Genomic DNA, 24,339 nt, shown 5'->3' with positions numbered 1-24,339 from the left:
GTACATGGCCAGCATTATCTTGTTTTTTATTTCAGTATTGCGGATGGAACCCAGGACCTCTTTCATGCTAGACAAATGTTCTGTCTACACCCAGACCCTTGCATGGTCTTAATACACAAACCAGACAAAGACAACCAAAGAAAGTCAAATCAAAATCCATCAGGAGCACAGATAAACATTTTAACAGAATTTATCAAATCAAATTTAAGAGTGTATAAAAGGGGTAATACATCATGACCAAGGGTTTATCCTTGAAATGTAAAGTTGCTTTAAAAAAATTTTAAAAATTAAGTTGCTTTAACATTAAAAAGTCAATATAATTCACCATACTAACAGACTAAAAAAGAAAAATGAGACGATCATCTCAATAACTATAAAAAGGTATTGGACAAAATCCTATAGCCATTCATGATTAAGAAAATAAAACACTGCTCAGCAAAACTAAAAATAGAGAGGGATTTCCTCAAACTTAGAACTAACATCATAGTCAAAGACTTAGTGATTCTCCCCTAATGTCAAGAACAAAACAATCATTTTTTCTCTCATTTCTATTGAACATTTTTCTGGAGTTTCTGCTAAGTAAAATAAGGCAAGAAACAAAATAAAAGACTAGAAAGAAATAAAACCATTTGTAGACAAAATAGATTACATTGAAAAAAAATTCTATAGACACTTCAAAAACCCTTTTAGAACAAATATTTTACTGTTTGCAATATATAAAATTAATAATAACAAACTGAATTAATACATAATACTAACAATCCAAAATTCCAATTATGTATTAAAGCATATTTGATTCTTGAGTTGGTATGGATTAATCCCATCTGCCATGTCAACACTTGCTAAGTAACCAAAAATTCTCAATTGAAAGAGAAGGATCATAATATACTGAAGAAACCTAAAAAAGGACAGCCATAGACACTTCCAACTTATGTCCTAAAGATATGTGTACAATTGGAAATATAATTTCTTGTACTTTCTACTGAGTACCCCAAGAGCTATTCCCATGAAAAACTATAGCCTCATTTCCCTATGTTCTAGCTACCATTACAGAACTAAAAAGAAATAAACTATCATTTTCTTAGAAACCTCAACAATCTAAATGATTTGAGCTCCTCTTTTATAAAATGCAACTTGTAGTAATTATGCTTCTGAATCTTTTTTTTTTTGGTACCGGCAATCGAACTCAGGACCTTGCGCCTGCGAGGCAGGCTCTGGAACCACTGAGCTAAATCCCCAGCCCCTATGCTTCTGAATCTTATGTTAATACAGTTTTTAAATTGTGTATCTTATGACCATAAACTTTTGAAATACAGTACAGTTTTCAACATGACATGATTAGCAACTCAAACATTTACTTCAGGGTAAGAATTCCATGAAGTTAACCAAGTGGAAAGCAACAGATACTAATTTGTATAGGCTTTTGGAATAACCCTTTTAACATTTGATTTGCTTTAACATTAGATAAGAGATTATGATTGTGCTATTATAGTAACTTAAGACTATAAAATGATATCTTACATTGACAGAGCTAAAATTAAAAGCAAAAATCAGAGAAAATGGGTAAAATGGAGGAAAACATGAAGAGAGCAGGTTGATAGGCACCGATCTTTAAAATGAGAAAATTAGCATCCTAGAGAGCCAGAGCAAGGAGCCATTTTTAAGTTTTTGCAGGTTTGAAAAAACATAGTCAATAACCATGAAATGGTTTGCTCCCACTATTATAAGTATTCTACAGTTAATATACACTGTCACCAGCTAAAGCTTGATGCCCTAGTTATGGCCTCCTTGTCCTAACAGGGATCCTTCCAATTGGCAGTTAATATCTTTATCCTGGTTTTTGCTTTCTTCTTCTTGGCAGGGGAGAAGAACTGTAGGCAAACAAGAAGATAATATGCATAATTCTGCTATTTCTATCAAGAATAAAATTTATTATATAATTCATGCCAAATTAGCTTTTGTTAATATATTTATTCATCCTCATAGTTCATGAACACTTAATATTTATATACACTATATTTAAAGGGTTATATAGTTTAGAGCAAGTTTAGAAGAAATATAAATGCAAATTTACATTGAGAAAAGCTGGGGGAAGTCCTAGTATCTGTCACTTACTGGTTATGTGAACTGGAGCAGGCCTCCTAACCTCCACGAGACTCACTTACCTTATCTATAAAATAGAAACAACAATTCTTGCCATTTCTTTCTCGTGTCATTTTTTTTTCAAGTGTCAATGAGGCCAGTATATACAAAGGTGACTTATAAGCTGTCATCCAAATTCATTTACTCTACAGACAGTATATAGATACTGTAAAAGACCTTGAGTGGTTCCTCTATGCCAGGAAATGAGCTAAGCTCTTTATATACTATCTCCTTTAATGCTAAGGACGATGCTTATTAAAAGCAAAAAATGGACATTTATTAAGCATCACTGTGTACCCCAGTGCTGCATCTTAGGTATATAGAAACAATAATTCAGACACTAGATCACACTGAATGATGTGAATAGGTGCTAAATGGCGTATATGTAGGAGAAGCCTCTAACTCCGCTTTGGTCAAGAAATGTTTCACAAGGAAAGAGGTTAACCAATCGGCAGTAAGCTAGTTACATAAGAGATTATTATGTGCTATTATACTATAAGGTGACTATACACAGCCCTAATATCCTGTACATTTAAAAAAATCTAGAAGGATTTTATTTCACTTGAGAGTATGGCCTCAATGTACATCCATTTAGCTATAAACGTCTCTAGTTTCTCATTCTTTATGGCTGAGTAGTACTCCATTAAAAAAAACACACACACATCTGGGCCAGGGATTTAGCTCAGTGGTTTCGCCACCTGCTGCGCAAGAGCAAGGATCCAAGTTCGATCCCTGGTATAAAAAAAAAAAAACCTCATCTTTTTTATCCTGTCACCAGTTGATGGGCAACTAGGCTGTTTCCAAGCTTTAGCTATTATAAACTGTGCTGCTATGAACGTGGGTGCACATATATCACTGTGGTATGATTCTTTTAATTCTTTTGGGAAGATACCCAGCAGGGGAATAGGTGGGTTAAATGGATCCTCTAATCCTAGTTCTTTGAGGTATCTCCATATTGATTTCCCCAGTGGTTGCACCAGCCTACACTCCCCCCAATGATGGAGAAGGGTTCCTTTTTCCCCAAAGCCCCACCAGCATTTGTTATTGGTTGATTTCATGATAGCGGCCATTCTTTCTGGAGTGAGATGGAATCTCAGGATTGTTTTCATTTGTCTCTCTCGAATGACCAGTAATGTTGAACATTCTTTTACATGTTTATTTGCTCTTTCTACTTCTTTGTCTGAGAAATGCCTGTTCATTTGAGATGCCCCTTTTTGGATTGGGTCTCTAAATTTGGGAGGCCTGGTTTTTTAAAGTTCTTTATATATTCTAGGTAGTAGACCTTTGTACCTTTGTATGAGGAACACCTGGTAAAATTTTTTCCCACATTGTAAGCATTTAGAAAATTTTCACCATAAATGATAAATTTTGAGAAGATAGTTACATTTAACCTGATATTATATAATGTGTACATGTATTGAACGTTGTGCAATGTATACATATATTGAAATGCAACATAGTTCCCCTAAATATGTATTAATGTTAGGTTTTCATTTATCAGATAAATATCTAAGTTTTAAAAATTTCTGAAAAGAGAAAAAATATTTTACAGACAAGTATCATTTAAGATAAGTCATTATGAATAAATAGGAGTTTACCAGATGGATAAAGTAAGGGTATTCCAGGAAAAAGAAATGAGTGCTAAAACACTGGTATGTGGAAGTACAGTAATATTTGAGGGAGAATGAAAAATCATAAGTCTTTTAGGCATTTTCTCTGACTCTCTAGCCTACTAGTTCTGCTAAGATAATGATGAAGGAAATGTTACAGAGTTGAATGGATAAAGGGTTGGAAATTGGCAGGGTAGTTATGGTAGAATAATGAGGGTCCCTAATTAGATTATCTTTTTTTTTTGGTACCAGGGATCGAACTCAGATCCTTATGGTTGCACAGCAGGCAGCAAAACCACTGAGCTAAATCCCAGGCCCGGGGGCCCTAAAACTGAAGGTGCTTACAGAAAATACCTGCAAACCATGTATCAGATAGGGAATGTGGATCTAGAATACATATAAGAATTCTTACTACAAAGATCCAACTGAAAAATGGGCAAAAGATCTTAACAGATACTTCTCCAAAAATGACAAATGACAATAGCACATATGAAAAGATGTTCATCATTATCACCATCAGGGAAATTCAAATCAAAACTACAAGTACCATTTCACCACTACCAGGATGACCACAATAAAACAAGACAAATAAGTGCTGGTGAGCATGTGAAGAAATCAGAACTTATACTGCTAGTGTGAATAGAAAATGGTACAACCACTTTGGAAAACACTGTGGCAGTTCTTCAAAAGATTAAATATACAATTACCATAACAGCAAGTAATTTTAGTCTTAGGTATATACTAAAGAGAAAAGAAAATATGTCCACACAGACACTTTCACACAATAATAGGAGCATAATTTATAAGCCAAAATGTGAAAAAACTCAAATGTCTATCAACGGATTCTTGATGAACAAAATGTGGTACATCCATACAATGGAGTAATACTTGGCCACATAAAGGAAGGGAGCATGTTGCATACAACAACATGGATGAGACTGAAAAACATTATGCTAATTTTTAAAAAATCACTCACAGAAGATCACATTTCATAATTCCATTTATATGAAATGCATAGACTAGACATATCTACACATATAAAAATTTGATTAATGGTTGCCTAGGGTTGAGGGCAGATGGAGAGTGACTGCTACCAAATAATGTCAGGTAAGGGTTTCTTTATTATTCTTTGCCAGTCAGTTATTTATTTATTTATTTATTTATTTATTTATTTATTTATTTATTTATTGTGGCAGTGGTGTGATTGAATGTAGGGCCTTGCACATTATAGCCAAGCACCCTACCAGTGAGCTAAAATCCTAGCCCCAAATAATAATTTCTTTCTGAGGTAAAACAATGTACAAGTAACTAATGACAGTTGCACAAACTTGCAAATATACTAAAAACCATCGAATCATACACTTTACTTTTTATTCATTTATTTATTTAACTTTTTTTTTTGTATCGGAGAAATCAAAGAATGGAAGTTTTCCCTGACAGATACAGTAGTGAATGAAGAATGAAGAAAATGAAATTATCCTTGATTTTGCTACTCACTACTCAAGTGAATCCCTGGTTAATCTTCTTTACTTTAGCAAAAGTAATTTGCACTGCTAGCTCCATCATGGATTATCCTGGGATTTGTTCAAGTTTCTAGGAATCCAAGCTTATTAAGTATCAAATTTCTTTCTAGATACTTTCTTTGACAGCCTAGTTTGCTCAAGCTTATTTAGTGGAGATGACTTATCTGCTAAAGCTATTCAGGCCAACAGTATGGACACCTTATTTGGTGCACCCATGCCTTCTGATCAGCTCCATTTTCTCTGACACCTTCTTTGTTTATCTTGAGTGAAAAGAAAAGATATGGATATTTATCATACATCTTACTTTGCCATAAATTGCATCATTTAATCTTCATATCTTTAGCCAACTTACAAATAAGGAAACTGACTCAGGCAGAATAGGTGACTTTCCCAAAGAACTAGACAGTAAGTAGTACAGTTAGAATTTCAATTTGGGCTGAATGCCATGTCATTCTCACTATAATTAGGCAGTGAGTGATCCTGCAGAGTGAAACTTCTTGGAACAGTTGCCCCCCATGAATCTGTACCCCTGACGGTCCTTTCAATGCCTTTTGTAGCTCGCATTTGTGTTATTTTTAATTTTAGAACAATGATAACATTTACACATTAATCACTTCCCTGGCTTATTCCCATGACAACCACACACCTAAGATTAGATACTAAGATTCCTTGCTAGTGGTTGGCCTTAATATCAGTTTGTGAGAACATTATTTTAATAGACTTTCAAACAGAAAATACAAAGATTTTCAGCAGCAGTTTAAGTGATAGCTCTGTATGTCTACAGAAAATATAATAACAAATTTCTGAGTGTGGTGGTGCATGCCTGTAATATCAGCAACCATGAGGCTAAGGCAGGAGAATCATGGCGAGTTTGAGGCCAGCCTAGGCTATATGAGTTCAAGGCCAGCCTGAAGTACACAGAGACCCTGTCTCAAAAAACCAAAATAATAACAATAATCATAACAACAAAAATCACTTGCAGAAAGATCATCTTCAAGTAAAAATGTTTAAGTTAATTTCAAATAATGTGTGTGCATGTATGTGTGTGCGCCTGTGTGTTGCTAGGAATAAAACCCAGGGACATGCTAGACAAGCACTCTGCCACTGAGCTATAACCCCAGTCCTTTTTATTTTTTATTCTGAGACAGGGCCTTGCTAAATTGTCCAGGCTTCCTCAAACTTACAATTCTTTCTCAGCCTCCCAAGTAGCTACAATTGCAAATGTGTGCTATTCTGCCTGGCTCACATCACCACTTTTACCATTAGCCTGAACCAATGAGTAAAGTATGACAAAGGTAAGGGGGTGCTAAGATCCAGCTATACTTTTGTTGACTTTTCTATTTTTAAAATTACATAGATTACAAAGAAAACTATTTCCATTGTGAAAAAATTAAACAGTGTAGGATTATACACAGCAACTCCCCTCCCTAATATTTCCAGACCATAGCTAGTCACATTCATTTGCATGTATATATATTACATAATTTCTCTACAAATACACAGGATTCTACAATACATTTGGCCCTATTACTTTTTTTGGTACCGGGGATCAAACTCGGGTCCTTGCACTTGCGCAGCAGGCAGCGAAACCACTGAGCTAAATCCCCGGCCCCTAGCCCTATTACTTTTTAAAACACCTTTATTTTGATATAATTCACATATTATAAAATCTGCCCATTTAAAGTACACAAAATCAATGGTTTTAGTATATTTACACATATATTCAATCATTTCAACCGTGAAGTTTGGAATATTCTCATTACCTCAAAAAGAAACCCTGTGCTCTTTGGCTATCACACTCTTATCCTCCCAATTTTCCCAACCATAAGCAAACACTAGTCTACCTTGTGTCTCCATAGAGTTTCTTTTTCTGGGTATTTTATATAAATGGAATCATAGAAAATGTGGAATTTTGTGACTAGCCTCTTACACTTAGAATAATGTTTTCAATATTCATTCTTTGGCAGCATGTATCACACTTCATTTTAAAAATATAGTGGCATCATATTCCATTGTATGAATACACTACACTTTTCATGTAACTTATTTTCATTTATCATCTTATGGTTTTCCCTTCAATACCTACAGACCTATCTCACTCTTTTTTAGTGAATGTACAGTATTATATACTTTTGATACAACATAATTCATGTAAATTTCTCTATCGATGAATAAGCATGTCCAATGTTTCCCCACTAATAATAATTTATAATCTACATAATATACGTATAGAGAAAAAAGGCCTATGTCTGTTGGTGGAAGAATGTCCTTGCCCCTAAATTAGTGGTTTAAAGTACAGTGGGCCCTCCTTGGGCTTTGTAGCTTCTTTATCTGTGAGTTCAATCATTTTCAGATGTAAAATGTAGTTAAATCAACTGTGATTGAAGCTATAATGAACATGTACAAACTTTGTTCTTGTCATTATTCCTAAACAGTACAGTGTAACAACTATTTATATAGCATTTACATTGTATATTAGCTATAATAAATAATCTAGATGTGATTTAAAGTATGCAAGATATGCATAGGTTATACGCAAATACTATGCCATTTTGTGTAAGGCATTTGAGCATCTGCAGATTTGGGTATCTATGCGGAGTCCTGGAACTGATCCCATATGGATGTTGAGAGATCACTGTATGTTTTCTGGATGTGAAACATCACTTGGGAATTTGCTAGAAATACAAATCCTTGTGCACTACCCAGGACATTTGATTCACAAACTCTGAGTTGGAGCTTACTGGTTTTTTTGGCTTGTTTTGTTTGTTTTCACTTTTCAAGACAAGGTCTTGTTACGTAGTTTAGGCTTGCCTTGAACTCACTATGAAGCCCAGACTGGCCTTGAATTCATGGTGATCCTCCTGCCTCAGCCTTCCAATTGCCAGGACTCACTGTTTTCAAAAGCTCTTCTTGTGATTCTGGCATGCACTAAAATTTGAGAATCACTGCTATAAATCTCTCATTGTATTATAATAGCTACCATCAGTTGGTTTACATTAGCAGGACCACAATAATTGACTTGAATATTTGATTATGGGTATACATAGGATATATGTATAGTAGAGATAAGGCTGTCTTTTATTTTTTCTATTGTTTTAAATTTTTTCTTTAGCAAGAGTGTATTAATATACCAAAACACTTCTTTTTATTTTATTATTATTATTTTTTTTGGTACTGGGGATCAAACTAGGGTCCTTGCGCTTGTGCAACAGGAGGCAAAACTACTGAGCTAAATCCCCGGCTATCCAAAACACTTCTTAACCCCACGTTTTTCCTATCTGGTTGACCCTTTTTTCTTTCCTCCCATCCCCTTGAAAACCAATCTTTACACCATTTATACAGCACATTTCTGTTGATGATGCTCACAGGACAGTGAAACTTAGAACTCAGTTCCCATTAGAAATTTGGGATATTAGGAAACGGGGTTTCACTGGATTCATAGATTGGAACTAGAAGGGAATATAGTGATGTCCTAGTCAAGAGTCACATTTTGGAGATAAGGAAAACAAAACCCAAAGAAATCATAATTAAAATTCCATCAAAATTACCAAGGCCACACATCAAATATAAGCTTTGTTCATCATTATACTATACACTACTCTATTTTAATGGTTCTTGACCAGGGAAATGCATAAACTCCACATGGGGATAGTTCATTTAAAGATACATTTAGAAAGATCTTTTAATCTAATTAAACAAAGAAGACTGATATAATTTAAGTATATATAAAGGCATTTCTGAAATCTAGTATTACATTGTCCTGTAATCCAGTAATAGCCACATAGGTTCAATGAATGTCCACAATAGTCAGAAGGACTTGGTATGTTAATTCCTATGCTAAATAGCTCCAGAATGCTGTTGTGCTCTCTTTGGCTTTCTGTCCCCGACTTTTATGTTAGTTATTATTTTTTACCCCTATCAGTCTGCATTTAACAGTACTCATCCTTACTCCCACACCTACTATTGCCAATGTGAATTGATCAAATAAATTAATGTGATCTTTAGGAATGAATAAATATGATGTTTAGAACTGTTACAAAGATGACAGTAGAATAGGTTGTGAGTGAGGAACTAGAAGGCTTGTGTAAGAACCTTGTGATATTTACTCACGCTGTTATGTAATGGACAGCCAATGTTGCACAATGTGATATTCTTTAGAATGTGACGTGGTAGAAAGATGCCCTTCATACAAACAAAATAATGAATTCTGGGAATTTTTTAACCTCAGGTAGGTATGCATTCCTCCATTAGAATTTCTCCTCTGGTGAGATTTTTGTTTTGTTTTTCTAAGTAATAAACTTTATTTGTCAGAACAGTTCTATGTTAACAGCAAAACTGAGCAGAAAATACAGAGATTTACCATACATACCTTTCCCTGTCCCTTCACACCCACAACCTCCCCTACTATGAACATTCTAGATCAAAAAACCCCTAGGGGGTATTTTAAGATATGTAAATACTACCAAAGCACACTTTAGATTACCTGTAACACGACAGAACTGTGGGTATTGCTGGTAAAGATGCGTGTAGTTCCTGCCTTGGAAGACTGCAAATGGGAAGAGAGGCCCATTTCACTGCTTCCAAGGGACAATTTCATATGTTGGTCTTCCTCTTCCACAAGAGATCTGAAAGTTTTTTAAAATCAGAAGGAAAGGCAAATTAAAACCTATATAACTCACAGTAATGTGATTATTTAGAAAAATAATCATTATTGCCAATCATCTGACTATGGAATGTGCTGTTTTGTTTTACTGTATTTTTGGCTCATAACACTCCATATCGCAGAAGTATACATTTGTAAAATGCTTTCCAACGACAGGAAATAAAGACAAGAACTGAGAAATTAACTTAAAAGACTGTTTGAAACAATAATCACAAGGAGTTTTTTTTTCTTGCCACAGTATTTACTTTTTGTATTTTACTGTTCAGGTAGCAATTAAATATAATTTGAAACATTTAATTTTAGAAAGATAAAACCAACAGCTACCATTTATTAAATAGTCACTATGCCACTAATTTTAGATATGTTACCTCATTTGATTCCTAAAATAACGAAATGCAGTAGATACTATTATTATCTTTTTTTAATAGGGGTATGGGTCACAAGCAAAATTGTGGTTAAGAATAACTTACTAAGAGTCATAACATTAATAAAGTGGGTGGGTCAGGATTTGAATCTAGGTTTAATCTGATTCCAACTCCAAAGCTCCCATTAATAAAAGTCAAGGAGTAAGTGTGATATATTAGCACATTACTTCCTCTTCTGATATTATTAATAGCTTTAATCAACTTCAGTTAAACAAAACTTTACACATGAAATAATTTCTTTTTCTAGCATTATCTCATTTATTTTGGGATTGTTTAGCTAAAAGGCTATAGTCTAATAGTATTTTCACATTTTCAAATAAATGAATAATAAATAAATACAGAATATTTTTATATGTAATATAACAATAATTTCTTCAGGGGCCATAGAAAGGATGGGAGAACCTGTAGTCTGTAAGTCACTTAGCCACCCAGAGAATGTGACAATATATTTGATAAAGGGCCTTGGTTAATTTACACTAAAAACTGACCATCATGGAATGACCTTTCATTATTCTGAAGAGGTTAGTGTTTCCCTAGGTATACATGGCTAAAATTTTCCTTCTGGATCACTTGCCTAACATCAGAGAGGCCATGGCTTTGAACTGGGTTTGTGCATTCATAATATGGCTTGTTAAAATGGCTATTAGGGGAGAATGAAGGGAATGGACTTCAGTATACCTCACTTTTCCTATTTATATGTAGTTGCCTAAATTTTGAGTTAGGCACTTTTCTAACTGGACTATTCAATATCACAAATGTTTCATATTTTTCCCGATAATACCTATCACCTGAGCTGATCAGCTTGCAAAAGCAAAAGGATCTTTACATCATACCTCATGTAAAGATCCTGCTTTTTGAATTCTGAAACCAACCAAATGATTTTCTTTTCTTTTTTTTTTTGTGGTACCGGGGATCGAACTCTGGTCCTTGTGGTTGCAAGGTTGCAAGGCAGGTGGCGGAACCACTGAGCTAAATCCCCGGCCAAACCAAATGGTTTTAAATCCTGCAATAATTAGCAACAGTTCTATCCTTAAGGGTGACATCAATTCTTCTTAATGATAGTAGAGCTGTAGTATAACCAAAAAAATGAATTAATAATATATAACCATGTTTTATTTAACTCATGGATATTTAATAAAGAATAATTTAAATAGGATTTTAACAAGCATAAAAGAAATATAACCTTCCACAAGAGTTTCAGAAATGGCTTTAAAAAGAATCAAATTACATATATATATATATATATATATATATATATAAAACACAATACATATATGACATATGGCATACACATACATACACTTCTTAATAACTTTTGTGGACAGGCATTTAAAATTACTGAATCAATTGGAAATGTCAGAAATAGATTGACGGTGACTTGGGTATTCCTCAAAATATTCCGAAAATTTCTATTCATCCAGAATTATTTTAATAGAACATTCAAGCAGACTGTTTTATTAGTTTCTGTATTCACTACACAGAACCTGGCATGAGAGGCTTAATATATATCCTGAATGAATACAGAATCTCATTTCTGTGGATCATTCCAAAGATATTTCTTTATTATGCAGTGCTTAAATGACATCAATTATCATTTTTAATAAAAATGGAGATTCAAAAAGGACAGGAGGAGAGCTGAAACTACATTGTCCTTATGACATAGCCTGGAAATTGTTTTTTTTAAAAAAAACTATAGATAACAACATGTTTACTTGTCATTTGTCTTTTGCTCTTACAATTGAGAAGTAGAATGTGAAAATGCAGCCTTTCTTGGCAATATAATATGGCTGACTTTCTAATTAATTACTTGAAAAGCTGGAGAAGCCTTCACTAAAATCATCTTCATGACTTTTTGTCAGTATCTTTTGACTTTTTACCATTCAAAACGCTCCCTATCATTTCTGCATCAGTAACAGGACATGCCATAGCAACCTTCTTAGCAGATTCATTATTTCCTTCTATCTCCTTTTCATTAAGGTTATTGACTGCGTGCAAAGAGCATTGTTTAACATTGCAAGGAGGTGACATGTCTCTGCACACCCCAGGCCACAATTATATCAGACTATGCTTAAAGGAATAATTATCTGAGTAATTCTAGGAACAGAAACTTTTTAAAAAATCTTATTTTTCAAGTCATATAGTTAATAGCAATATAGTATATGCCGGTGGTTTGCAATGGGGGGAGGAGGAGTAGGAGGCATTTTGCCACCCCCCCACACACACATTTGGCAATATCTGGAGATATTTCACATTATAGCAACTTGAAGAGAGGCACATAATTAGCATTATCTCTTGGGATTCTACTAAACAGCCTATAATACACAAGACAGTACTGTATGTCAAAGATGATCTCAAGCAAAAATGTCAAGAGTGTCAAGGTCGAGAAATCCTGATATAGAGAGATTGACTTCTTGAAGAAATGCTCCCCAAGCAATTTCATGTTTTAAATAATTTCCCAATCCTCCAGTTGACTTTATGAAGTAATGTCAGTACTCCAATAACACAAGAGGATTATTAATTAGCACTAACTCTTCTAAGGCTACTTAATAGACTACCTTGCCTCTCCCCACCCACCCCCCATAAATCTGAAAGAGGATTTACTGTGGATAATTAGTTAATGGCTTCAAAGTTTATAAGGCAATTACATAGTAAAGTTTTTGCTTTATATATGCTCATGTATGAACAATGATTTCTTAATTCTGCTTAAAACAATTATCTGGATTCATATTTACATACTAAGTTAGAATCTGGTGAAACCTGTCCAAATAGTCACATTTCATTAGTGCTACAAAATTATTCAGGACAGAGACTATGTCTATGAATTTTCTTTCTAAAAATTAAATATCACTTTGTCCTATACATTACATATTGCTGCCAACCCACCCCTACCCATTAACACATCTTGTGTCCAAAACAATGATCAACCACATAGCACAAATGCAATCTTTCACAAAGTGTGCATGAATCAGTCCACTGTGCTTACTTAAAGAAAACAATTACTTTTTAGAAAAGCTTTAGATTAGAGAGAGAAGCACTGTAATTATTTCATTGAAAGCACTGCGAATGTGATTAAACTGAACATATACAGACTATGGTATTTCTTTGCACTGTTGTTTGAAGACAAAGAGAAAAAAAGGTCTAAGCATTTATCATATGTTAACAAAGTGATGTCAACATTATAACCTTGCCTCAAAATTTCCATTTTTAAACAATTACCACAAGGAAAACATATGTAAATGATATGAGCAAATAATTCGCAAAGCTGGAAGTACAAATGGTTAACAGATATAAGCATGTTCGACCTCATCAGTATTCTAGAATATGTAAATGAAAATAAAGATTCTCTTTAAACTATAAAATTATCAAAACTACAGCAGAAGACACACTCAAAATTGCTAGTGCAGACATGTATTAAGTCTCTAGAGTCTGCATGGAATGTTTCATCCAAATGGATATTTGAAACAAAATTTTTAAAATTACTAAATGTATATATCTGGTCTTTTTCTTTTTATAATGAACATCCTGAAAATGAAAGATTATGTATGTATAGCATTTATGTCCTGGTAGGTGGGCCACAGCAAAAATGCTGTGCTATTCTACAAAGAATAGTTATATAGAAGTACAAATTCATAGAGGCTCTATAAAGAACAATTCATTTTCATAATTTAGGAGATGTTCATTAGTATGCTCCATTGGGAAGGGAGGAGCACTTATTAATTACATTGAGTCCAGAGCCACAAATAGTCTCTCAAAGCTCCTCCATCTTTCTACCCCAAAATTCCCCATATCCACTGAACTCAGTACTTTTGTGTATAAAAAATGAGATGTCATCTTGGTAAATTATAAAATGCACATCTCATTTTCTGTGGTTCTACAACTGCAAACACCATGCAATACAGAAAACCAGGTGAAGTCAAATTTCATTCACTTAGAAAAGGGAACATTTTAATGCTTCTTGAAATTATTAGCATGAAAATACAACAAAATAGAAGACTCTTCTTGGAAGAGAGGTTATATGTGCTAACCCATGCACTGGCATATCACCATCTTGCTCACACCAAATAAAGATCAGTACATTAAATACTGCTATGAATAAAACATTGCTCTTTATACTTTCCTGATTTCTTGGTAATTTTTGAGAGAAAAAAATGGATGAGAAGCTAAAACTATAAAAGTATATGAATACCACCTTTATCTTTTTCTCCTAGTTACTGATTAGTTTTATAATGTTTCCTTCTTGCCACCATTTCCTTACAGAGGTAAACTCTAATAATGTATCCTAAGAACATTATTTCACTGTAACAAAAATCGTGGTCTCTTGAGTTAGTGTATAAGCATTATACAAATAGCTTAAGTTTTCAGCTTAATAATATTATCTTAACTGAAAATTACTGCCAGTGGGTTAGTATACAAGAACAGCAATGACACAACAAAAGCAAGAAAGTCATGAGTGGTTTAATGATAATATAAAATGTGTTGGTTAATCAAGGCACTGGCTCATGCTTTCCACCACCCATTCCCCAGGAAAATAAAATACATATTTCTCACACTCACAATTTAAAAAGAAAATCAAGAAAAAGGTTTTCTTCAAAGAAGTACTCCCCCTCCATTTGTTTTTCTGCTCTGAAACAGAGAAGTGTCTGCTAGCAGCAGCATTTGCTAAATGAAACATTTCTTGCGATAAAGTTGCATAGCAGGTGGAGGAGAAATTTTGCCACCTGTTCTCATATTCATTTGAATTTGAGTGCTAAATCTGTCAAGGTATTTCCTTCTACCCTTTAGAAATGAATTAAAACTTTAAGATGGTAGAAGTCATTTCTCATTGGTTTTAAGACAGATTCAAAGTATGTGTACTTACTGAATTCTAAAGGCATTAATAGGTTTTCTACTATTCTTCACCAATCTCCCAGAAACTGAACAATAAATACAAATTTGTGCATGCATGTACATACAAACATTCAATTTTCATTCTGAAAATTGAGGGAAATTATTTTAAATAAAAATGAAACAAAGTTTGTAACTCCTGAAGTTAACAACTATAAATTGAGCCTGACATTTTCACTGAATTAAAAAACCTCTTAAAACTTTAAGTATTGAAAGATTTGTCATTTAACTAAAATGTCTACAGTATCATTACATGAGGAAATTATAAATATTATAGCAATCTCTTAATAAGGCATAAATTAATCTCTTTAAGAAACTATGGAGAGTGTTATTTCTTTAACAAAGTTTTTGCTTAGAAGGAATCAAGGACAATACTTTGGTTAGTTATTTGTATTTTTAACAATTTAAATGTAAGTACATTATTATATACCTGAAATGATCTCACTAATAGAATCATCTGTCATAGACAATATTTCACAAAATAGTTGCTTTCTTTCCACAGCTTTCTTTTCTGCTGTACAATACCAAAGTCCACAGAAGAGGGGAAAAAATCAAGGTGATTGGATTATATTGTAAAATGATTTTCCAAAGTAAAGAAGTTATTGCACACACATCTTATATGCATCAGAATATCACATTTAAAATAGAATCACATTAACAAATAGCTCATGTCTGTTTTAACATAGGAATAAGATCATTTACCTAGCACCTGCTGTGTACTAGGCACTGTGCCAGGCACATTCTAGTATGCTATTTAATCCTCATGACAATCCCATTTTAAAGATGGGGAATTGAAGCTCAGAGAGGTATGGCCTCACCATGAATCTCATAACTATTTGAATCCACATCTGAACTTAGAACCCATTTGTTCCCATTACATAAAGCCTAAAATGTTAAAAATAACAGACAGTGGAAACTATAAAGCAAGTCACATGTCAATTCTTAATTTGTAGATACAAGGGGGATATCAGAGAGATATATTCTGTTAAAGGAAAAAATTCTCTGGTTTAATTAATTCAATTTAAAATTACCTGCTTTGGTGAGGGTGGGGAAATGAAGAGAAGATGGCTAAGAAGTACAGGATGAAGTTCAGTAGGAGGAATAACTTCTAATATTCCATAGTACAGTAGGATAGTTAGAATTAACTACATATTTCAAAATGGGTAGTAGTAGAGAGGATAAAGAATGTTCACCACACAAAGAAATGATAAATGTCTGAGGTGACAGACATATCAATTACCCCAAACTAGTCATTACACATTGTATACATGTATTGTGATGTCACTCTGTATCACTTAATTATGAACATAGCAATTGTTCTTATATACAATTCCATGTATAGATGTATGTATTTATGTATGTTTGTATGTATGTATTTAAGGCTGGCAAGGTGAAACATGCCTGAAGTCCCAGCTACTTAGAAAGATGAGGCAGGAAGATTGCTTGAGCCCAGGAGTTCAAAGCCAGCCTGGGCAACACAGTGAGACCCTGTCTCAAAAAATACAAAATAAAAATAAATTATAAAATGAAAATAAATAAAATTACCCATTTTACCACTCTTTTTATAAAAACAATACCAATGTTAAAATTTATCCTAACACATATGGAATAAAGAGGCAGTATATCTTAGAATACAACTCAGATCAAATTTAGGGAGAATTTTATATTACTGATATCAACATCTAAACGAACAGATTATGAATTCTGACACTAATGATCACAATCACAGAAATAACACTATGACACAGATGAGGGAACTGGCCTAGACAAATGGAATGACAACGATATTCCATGAGATAACTTCAACAGGAACAGGATGAAAGTTAGTTATCCAAACCTGAAAACATTTCCACTGAATATCTCAATCTTGTCCTTGAAAATGATTAAAATTAACATTTCCTTTATTATCATATTTTAAGACTTCAATCTCCCTTCCCCTTTGAATATCTATGTACTAATTACACTTGATCTTAGCCAAAAGGCCGAGAAGTGATACCTACGTATTAATTAAACTACATCCAAGTCTTATGCATCACGACCAAAATATTCTTCTATTTAAGAAGCTTGATTTATATATTATTTTTCATTCTTAACATTTCTTGAAATATTCTGGTAAAAACAAGATAGGTGTATGGGAAGATGTGTAGACAGGTATAGAGATAGATAGATGGATGAACGGATGGTAGACAGATAAGCTAGGTAATAATCCACTCTATTTCCTTAAGTGCAAATAAAAGAGTAAGGAAAATAAAGAAGTGCTGAGAGTTGTTTCCATACCTACTATGAAAAAAAGCACAGCCAAAGCTTCACTTGCCTTTCAGAAGCGATATAAGGTGAGAGAATGCACAAGTGGTGGTGGTGGTGGGAAGATGGCAATATGTAGCAGCGGGCTGGGAGAAACAGCATGTGTTCTCATCACTGTCAACAGTTCCTATCCCAGTGCATAAGAGAAAAGTTAGAATTGCCTGGCTGTACATAAACCCTGTAGCAGAATGCCCCCTTTACAACTAGCAGCAGCTTGCCCATTGAGAAATCTCTCTATGCCTGCAGCAAATAGCTTGTCTTCTCCTTCTCCAATCCCAAAATGATGGAACAGGAATGGGCACTCCAATCATCTCAACACCCAGGCCAACCCTTGACAAAGGTTTTTTTTTCAGGGCATTTGTTAACCAAGGTGTCATTTTATTCCCATTATCTGTAGCTCACTAACTCTGAAATATGACTAATGCGTTATGGTGCATTTGAGTAAAAAAGCAGGTTATGAACAAATTTAGATTTGTATGCCTAAAGTTTCAGTTCATTAAATATTCAAACTTTCAAATTATTCAATTTTAAAGTTTATTATAATGGCAAATTTCATAAACTCAAAACCAGTTAGAAATCACTGAAACATAATCCATATGGGAACAGGAGAACCACTAATCAAATGGTAAAGAAGTGGTGAAAAACCCTATCCTTTTCTTAATTTCCCAGTTATATTCAACTTCACAAAGTCAATAATTCAAGACCAGGTCTTGATTTAAGGGAATGTTTATTTGTCTTTTAAAAGGAAACATCAAAAAAAAAATCTCTAGAAATAAGACTTACAGTGTAATGAATACTGTATTCCATTTTTTTTCTTGGTACATATACTCTTTTGATTCTCAAAAGCACGTAAAAACCATTACTATTATCCCCATTTTCGAGGCAAAAAAAGGGAGATTTTCATCAAGTCAGCCTCGAGGTTGATAGGAAGAGTAAACGAAATAATGCACTGAAATGCCTGGAATTTTATAAGCCCTGGCCATTTACTACCTTCTGTTGCACTGTAATATTCCTCAGTAGAAAAGAATTTTTGTCCCAAATTATCTCTCCAACAATTTGGAACTTAATCCTTGAATTCCACATCAAGTCAGCCGCATGATTCCTACCAAACCCCTGACATGGGTGCTTTAAGGGATTATGGTGTTTCCCCCCTTTTGTATGAGTATGCTTGAAATATAGAATAAAAACATTCTTTGTGAATAATCGATAATGCAAAATAGGAAGAAAAGGTCCAAAGGGGTAGGGGTAGTGGGAGGGGCAGGGGAAAGGAAAGAAGGGAAAGGAAAAATGGGGAGAAATGGAAATAAAGTCTTTGTAAATAGGGAAGGGTGGAGGGGGTGAAGGGAGGGCTAGGAATGGGGAAAAAATAAGAACCAAGATGCATTATGTAAAGGTACAATTCCCAATGAGAAATGTAATTGTGTTGTATACCTACAATGTACCAATAAAAGAATTTAATAAAGTGCAAAAAAAAAAAAACCATTCATTGTGGGAAACTGCTACATATACATATTGCATCCTGATCCTTTTTACTTCCCCTTCCCCTCTCCTCAGTCCTGCCTCCTCCAACCTCAGATCATTTTTAAGAAATACAATTGACAGTTCTAAGAGTCGCACTGACTTTATGTATTCAAAGATCACAATAAATATAACAAATCACAGCCTTAATTTTACAATAACATAGCCAATTGCTATTTCAATGACTACATACAATTTCCACATCAAATTAATAATCTATTTTTAATATGGCAACCAGCATTTTTAAGATATGGGTGGATAATACAAAAAAGTAGAAGCAGGCTCTCAAAGCAATGAGTTTGGGACTCACTCATAGGGTAGTTCTCTCAAGCTTATCTCAGAAATGGAGCTTATGGAAGCAAGGATCTGACAGAATTTTTTTTATATGAAAATCATTTTTTAAGTTTTTTAAATACCTGCCTCACCACTTAGGAGTATTTTTTCATAAGCCTTTGTTATAAGACTTGGAATTATCCTTCTTTATTGTGTTCCCCATAAAGCAATATATCTATCACTGGAATAAAAAAATATTTACTCTCACCATCCACTTGCCTGCTCATGGACACATGTAGTATTTAATGCTAGCAATGATACTGGATTTTTCTCCTAAGATGTCATCAAGACCCACCATTTTACTACACTCTTAAAGTCTATTTTAACTAAGATCACCATGATGTTCTGTTCCATATCATAAAGCAATTTCACAATCTAACCACAGACAATTTTCCTAATATGAAAAAAATTCCTCTACTAAAAAACACTTATAAGTCTGTCCATTGTGCATTAACTCTGAGAAAGGAGTCAGCTGGGCAAAGTATTTTCATTCCACGACTATATTTGATTATCTAAACTTTTAAAAATTTTAATAAAATTTGTCATGTTTTTCTGATTACAAGTCATTGAGGAGTTTGCTTCTTTAAGAGTAAGGTGTTTTCTTCTTTTTTAAACACCATGACCTTTGGCTTAAAGAGGGTTATTTGTTCTTAGGTGGAACTTATATCATATAAACAGATCATATCATTTTGAATAAACATTAGTAGGCATCAAGTATACAAATTTCTTAGTAATTTAAAAGGAATTTTTAGGTAGAAAATAATTGAAGCATTTTCAGATTATGCATATATATATATATATTTTAAAAGCAATCTATGAATTGTGAAATAGTAATTAAATACTACCTTACTTTTGTTGAGATAACTGGAGAAAAGAATTCCTTTATTCCCATGCATACAGATTTTAAATCAGTGTTTCAAACCCGAGTTATAATTTATGAATTTCAAATGGTAGGAAAATGCAGAAGAATCACCAAGTAGGTGAGTGTAACAGAGTTGAGATGTTAAAACAGCCCAATTAGTTGGAAAACGCTACTCTAAAATCGATCTCTCTATCTCCATGAGCTACTTCTTGAAGTAATAATCATTTTAAAATCTTCAAAATCCAATCTTTTTATGAGTCTAACATACTCTACCTGGAAATGGATTCAACTACATATTTCTTAATGACCATTTCTGGAAGCTTGATCAGTCCAAATAAATTTCAGGAATTTCAAATGTACCCTGATGTCATACATTCAAGAGAAACATACATAGAATATTTTGGATTCAAGAAGACAATTGCTATCATCAAAATACTTCAGTTATCTTTGACCACTGCTTCTTGCCCATCTCCCTATGTCTAATCAACTTAGAAAGATTACTGGATAATTTTAGAATGTTATTTTTTATTAGTACAGTACATGTTTGCAACACATGATGAATTCTAGAATATTATCCTTTCTACACTCATTACCTCTACAATATTTGTGGCCTTTATTATTGCCTACTTGGATTTAGTTATGATTATAAATTTTATAGCCATTATGGCATAGCTGTTTTATACACTGATTGTATTTATAGCTCAGAAAATCATTCCCTTGCCCAAAAGTATTCAGTGACTCACCACTTGCTGAACAAAAACAAAATCCTACTTCTTAGCATTGCCCTCTATGAATAATTGCACATTCCAGCAAATTGTTCTTAACAAGTATATATTTAATGATTAAAGAATAAACAAAAATTCAAATTTATATCTCAAAGTAACAATCATCTGCTTTAGAGTATATTACTTTTTTGTATTTACAGCTATTCCTTTTTTCTACTGCCAAATAAATAATGTGGAGAAAACATTTTATTTAAACACTTTAATAGAAAGAAAATTCATTTAATTTGCATCTAATATCTGCAAAACCTTGGCAATTACATCAAAGCCCTCAAGTATAAAAATTCAGAGGACAGTAAATGTGGATGATTTCTGAGTATTAATTGTAAATTTATTGCTCCCAACACCTAGTTAGGTTTCTTTCTCTCCTAGTCAGCTACTCCTTTCATCAAACTATCCACACCAAACACATCATCATTTAAGTATAACCAGGATAGCTTCAAAACATAAATTTGTATAAAATAGTTTTTGCTGTCATGATAAACCACATGTTAAAATAAATCAAATAATCCTGAACTTTAAGAGTAGCTTCAATCTTAGAACAGATTATAACCTTATTTTTTAATCAAATTATACTTTGATGCACCTTAATTAAAGTATTTTGGTCACTGGTACTGTCATCAGCAATGAACAGATGCTGGATTTTGGATTAGCTCTTTTCATAGGAAGGATAGCCATAACATCTCTAATGAGGCTGTGATATATTTCTATACATATCAAATGAAGAAATTCAGCACTACTAAGTGAAGAAATCCACACAGGGCTAAAACTACTCTCTCTAAATTCATTCATATATTCAACATTTTTTGAACATCTGCTAAATGGCAAGCACTGCAATAAGAAATAGGAAAACAAACAGTAGTCATATTACTTACTTGCTATGTGATCACAGTTAAAGAAATACTTTCCAGAAGACTAGATTATTTAAAAATTATTATAGATGCTTATCATTATCTATGTACAAATATTATTTTGTTTAATTCATACAAACCACAATAACAGAATCAATTGAAGCTGGACATGGTAGTACACACCTGTAATCCCAGCGCTTTGGAAGGCTGAGGCGGGAAGACTGCAACTTCAAGTTCCACCTCAGCAACTTAGAGAGACCTTGTCTCAAAACTAAAAAGTTAAGAAAAGGGCTGGTGATGTAGCTCAGTGGTAGAATGCCCCTGGATGTGATCCCAAGTACCACAAAAAATTAATTGTAAACTTTGTTGCCTACTTCATAGGGCATTGGTTCACATTTAGCATACTAGTACCAAATTAAAAAAAATAAATAACACCAACTTTTTTTACCCTTATACTAAAGGATTATTTCTTCTGGGTCAGGCTATTTGCAAGGCTGGATCAGCAATCAAACAATATGCACTATTCAAAACTACAATCTGCAATTATAGCTACATGCAAGAAAGCCAAAATTTATGATGACACGATAGAACATCACATCATTTGAAAAAACACAGTCTGTAATTGCATCTATTTATATACTTTGGCAACATGTCTATGGAAAGATGCTAATGATCCAGGTCTCCAGTTTAATTAAGATCAAATATTTGATTCCAGTTGCATAAATTTCTCTTTAGCTGTGAATCATTCAGAAATGATTATGGATGCTATACTCTGTAGGAAAGTGTTCATAATGAATGAAAAATCACTTCAATTTGGTAATGCTAAGGGATTATCTACTGAATAATCTATTTATTTTATTTATTTATTTATTTATTTTTTGGTACTGGGGATCGAACTTGGGTCCTTGCGCTTGTGCAGCAGGCAGCGAAACCACTGAGATAAATCCCCAGCCCCGAATAATCTATTTATAATCCAAACCATCCATACATTTTCCAAATTTCTATTTCAAATAATTTGTAGGTTAATCCATACTAGAGCTATATCAAATTAACTGTATTAGTCAGCTTTCCTCTTGTTAAGACACAATACCCAATAGTCACGACTTAAAGGAAGAAAGGTTTATTTAGTTCATGGCTTTAAGAGGTTCAGTACATGCTTGGCAGCTCCAAGGCAGAAACCTAATGGCTGAAGGATATGATGGAGTAAAGGTAGTTAGTTTATGTTGTCTAGGAAACAGGGCAGGGGAACAATGCCAAAGAGGAATAGATGAGGGATCATATATAGTAATCAAGATCATAAATTCATGACTCCCCACATATACTCAGGGAAGCATGCTTTACTAACCTGCTAGGCATTTCTTTTCTTTTTTGTACCTGTTTGCAGTACCTAATTTCACATTTCTTGTGTTGATTTGGTACACATACATAATACATCTTAATTCCTCTTTTCCTCCCTTTCCTGAGCTCCGATCTCTTGATCTCCTTCTCATTTGAGAAAGATTTCTGTAGTTCCTGTTATCTATCTTTTATTTTGTTATTTATAATTTGCATTTCTCATATAAAAGAAACCATGCAATATTTAAGCTTGTGTGTCTGATTTATTTCACTTAACATTATAATCTCAAGATACATTCATTTTCATACATATGACTCAAGTTTATCTTTCTTTACAACACAGTAGTACTCCATTGTGTGCAAATACCACATTTTCTTTATCCATTCATCTGTTGTGGCCATATAGGCATTTCTTAACCCACTGAAATTGATATATCACGGTTAAGGGTCATACTAACTTAATTAAGAACATGTTTCACCATAGGAAAAGAAAAAGCTGTTGTGTGATCACATCTCTAAAAAGATATCTAGTTGATGTTTTGTAGCAAACTGGTCTTCAACATTAATTCATAATATAGCTGATTAATTTGGATATTTTATAAAAGGAAACATAATTTTGACAGGGTTAAATTATCAAATAGAAATACACACAGATGGAGGAAGAATGATTAGACATTTTAAAGTATATGGTATGACCCAAAAAATGATTTCTAAGATATTTTCTAATTTTTGGACTCAAAGAATCTTGAAGCAAATAATTATGCTCTGTTTAATATTTCAAGGTCTTATCTTATTTATCAATGAAAAACTCTATGTCTTTGAAACTAGAAAAACAAAAAGCTAAAATAAAGAATGTTATGGGATACCGGGATACCTTGTAAATAGTGAATAAAAATCATTTAGGGTTTTTAGACCTACTTGCAGTTGCAGATTTTAATGTGAAAAGGAAGAAGAGAGGGAGAGGAGGGGCAGAAGAATGGTACAAGTACTATAGTAGGTTAGCTCAACTGCCCATACACATCCAACTGAAATTGCCATCCCATTTCATCATTCTCTTCGTGTTTGACTCTCAAAGTTTAGTGCTTCAAAATGCAATATTTAACACTT

General features: G+C 33.5%; 1 protein-coding gene across 8 annotated transcripts in view; it reads right to left on the bottom strand.

Annotated features, from left to right (window-relative positions):
* Klhl13 (kelch like family member 13) overlaps nt 1–24,339 on the bottom strand; it is a 199,852-nt gene that overhangs the window by 35,803 nt on the left and 139,710 nt on the right. For all 8 annotated transcript variants that reach the window (XM_004872142.3, XM_004872137.3, XM_004872138.3 and 5 more), the window contains one exon: nt 9,759–9,900. In XM_004872142.3, the coding sequence (XP_004872199.1) occupies nt 9,759–9,900 (142 nt within the window). The remainder of the gene's footprint in view (nt 1–9,758; nt 9,901–24,339) is intronic.

The sequence above is a fragment of the Heterocephalus glaber genome, unplaced genomic scaffold, assembly GCF_053883595.1.
Source record: "Heterocephalus glaber isolate CG9 unplaced genomic scaffold, H.glaber_assembly_v1.0 deba00001730, whole genome shotgun sequence".
Classification (NCBI taxonomy): domain Eukaryota; kingdom Metazoa; phylum Chordata; class Mammalia; order Rodentia; family Bathyergidae; genus Heterocephalus; species Heterocephalus glaber.
This window is presented reverse-complemented; position numbering and strand designations above follow the sequence as displayed.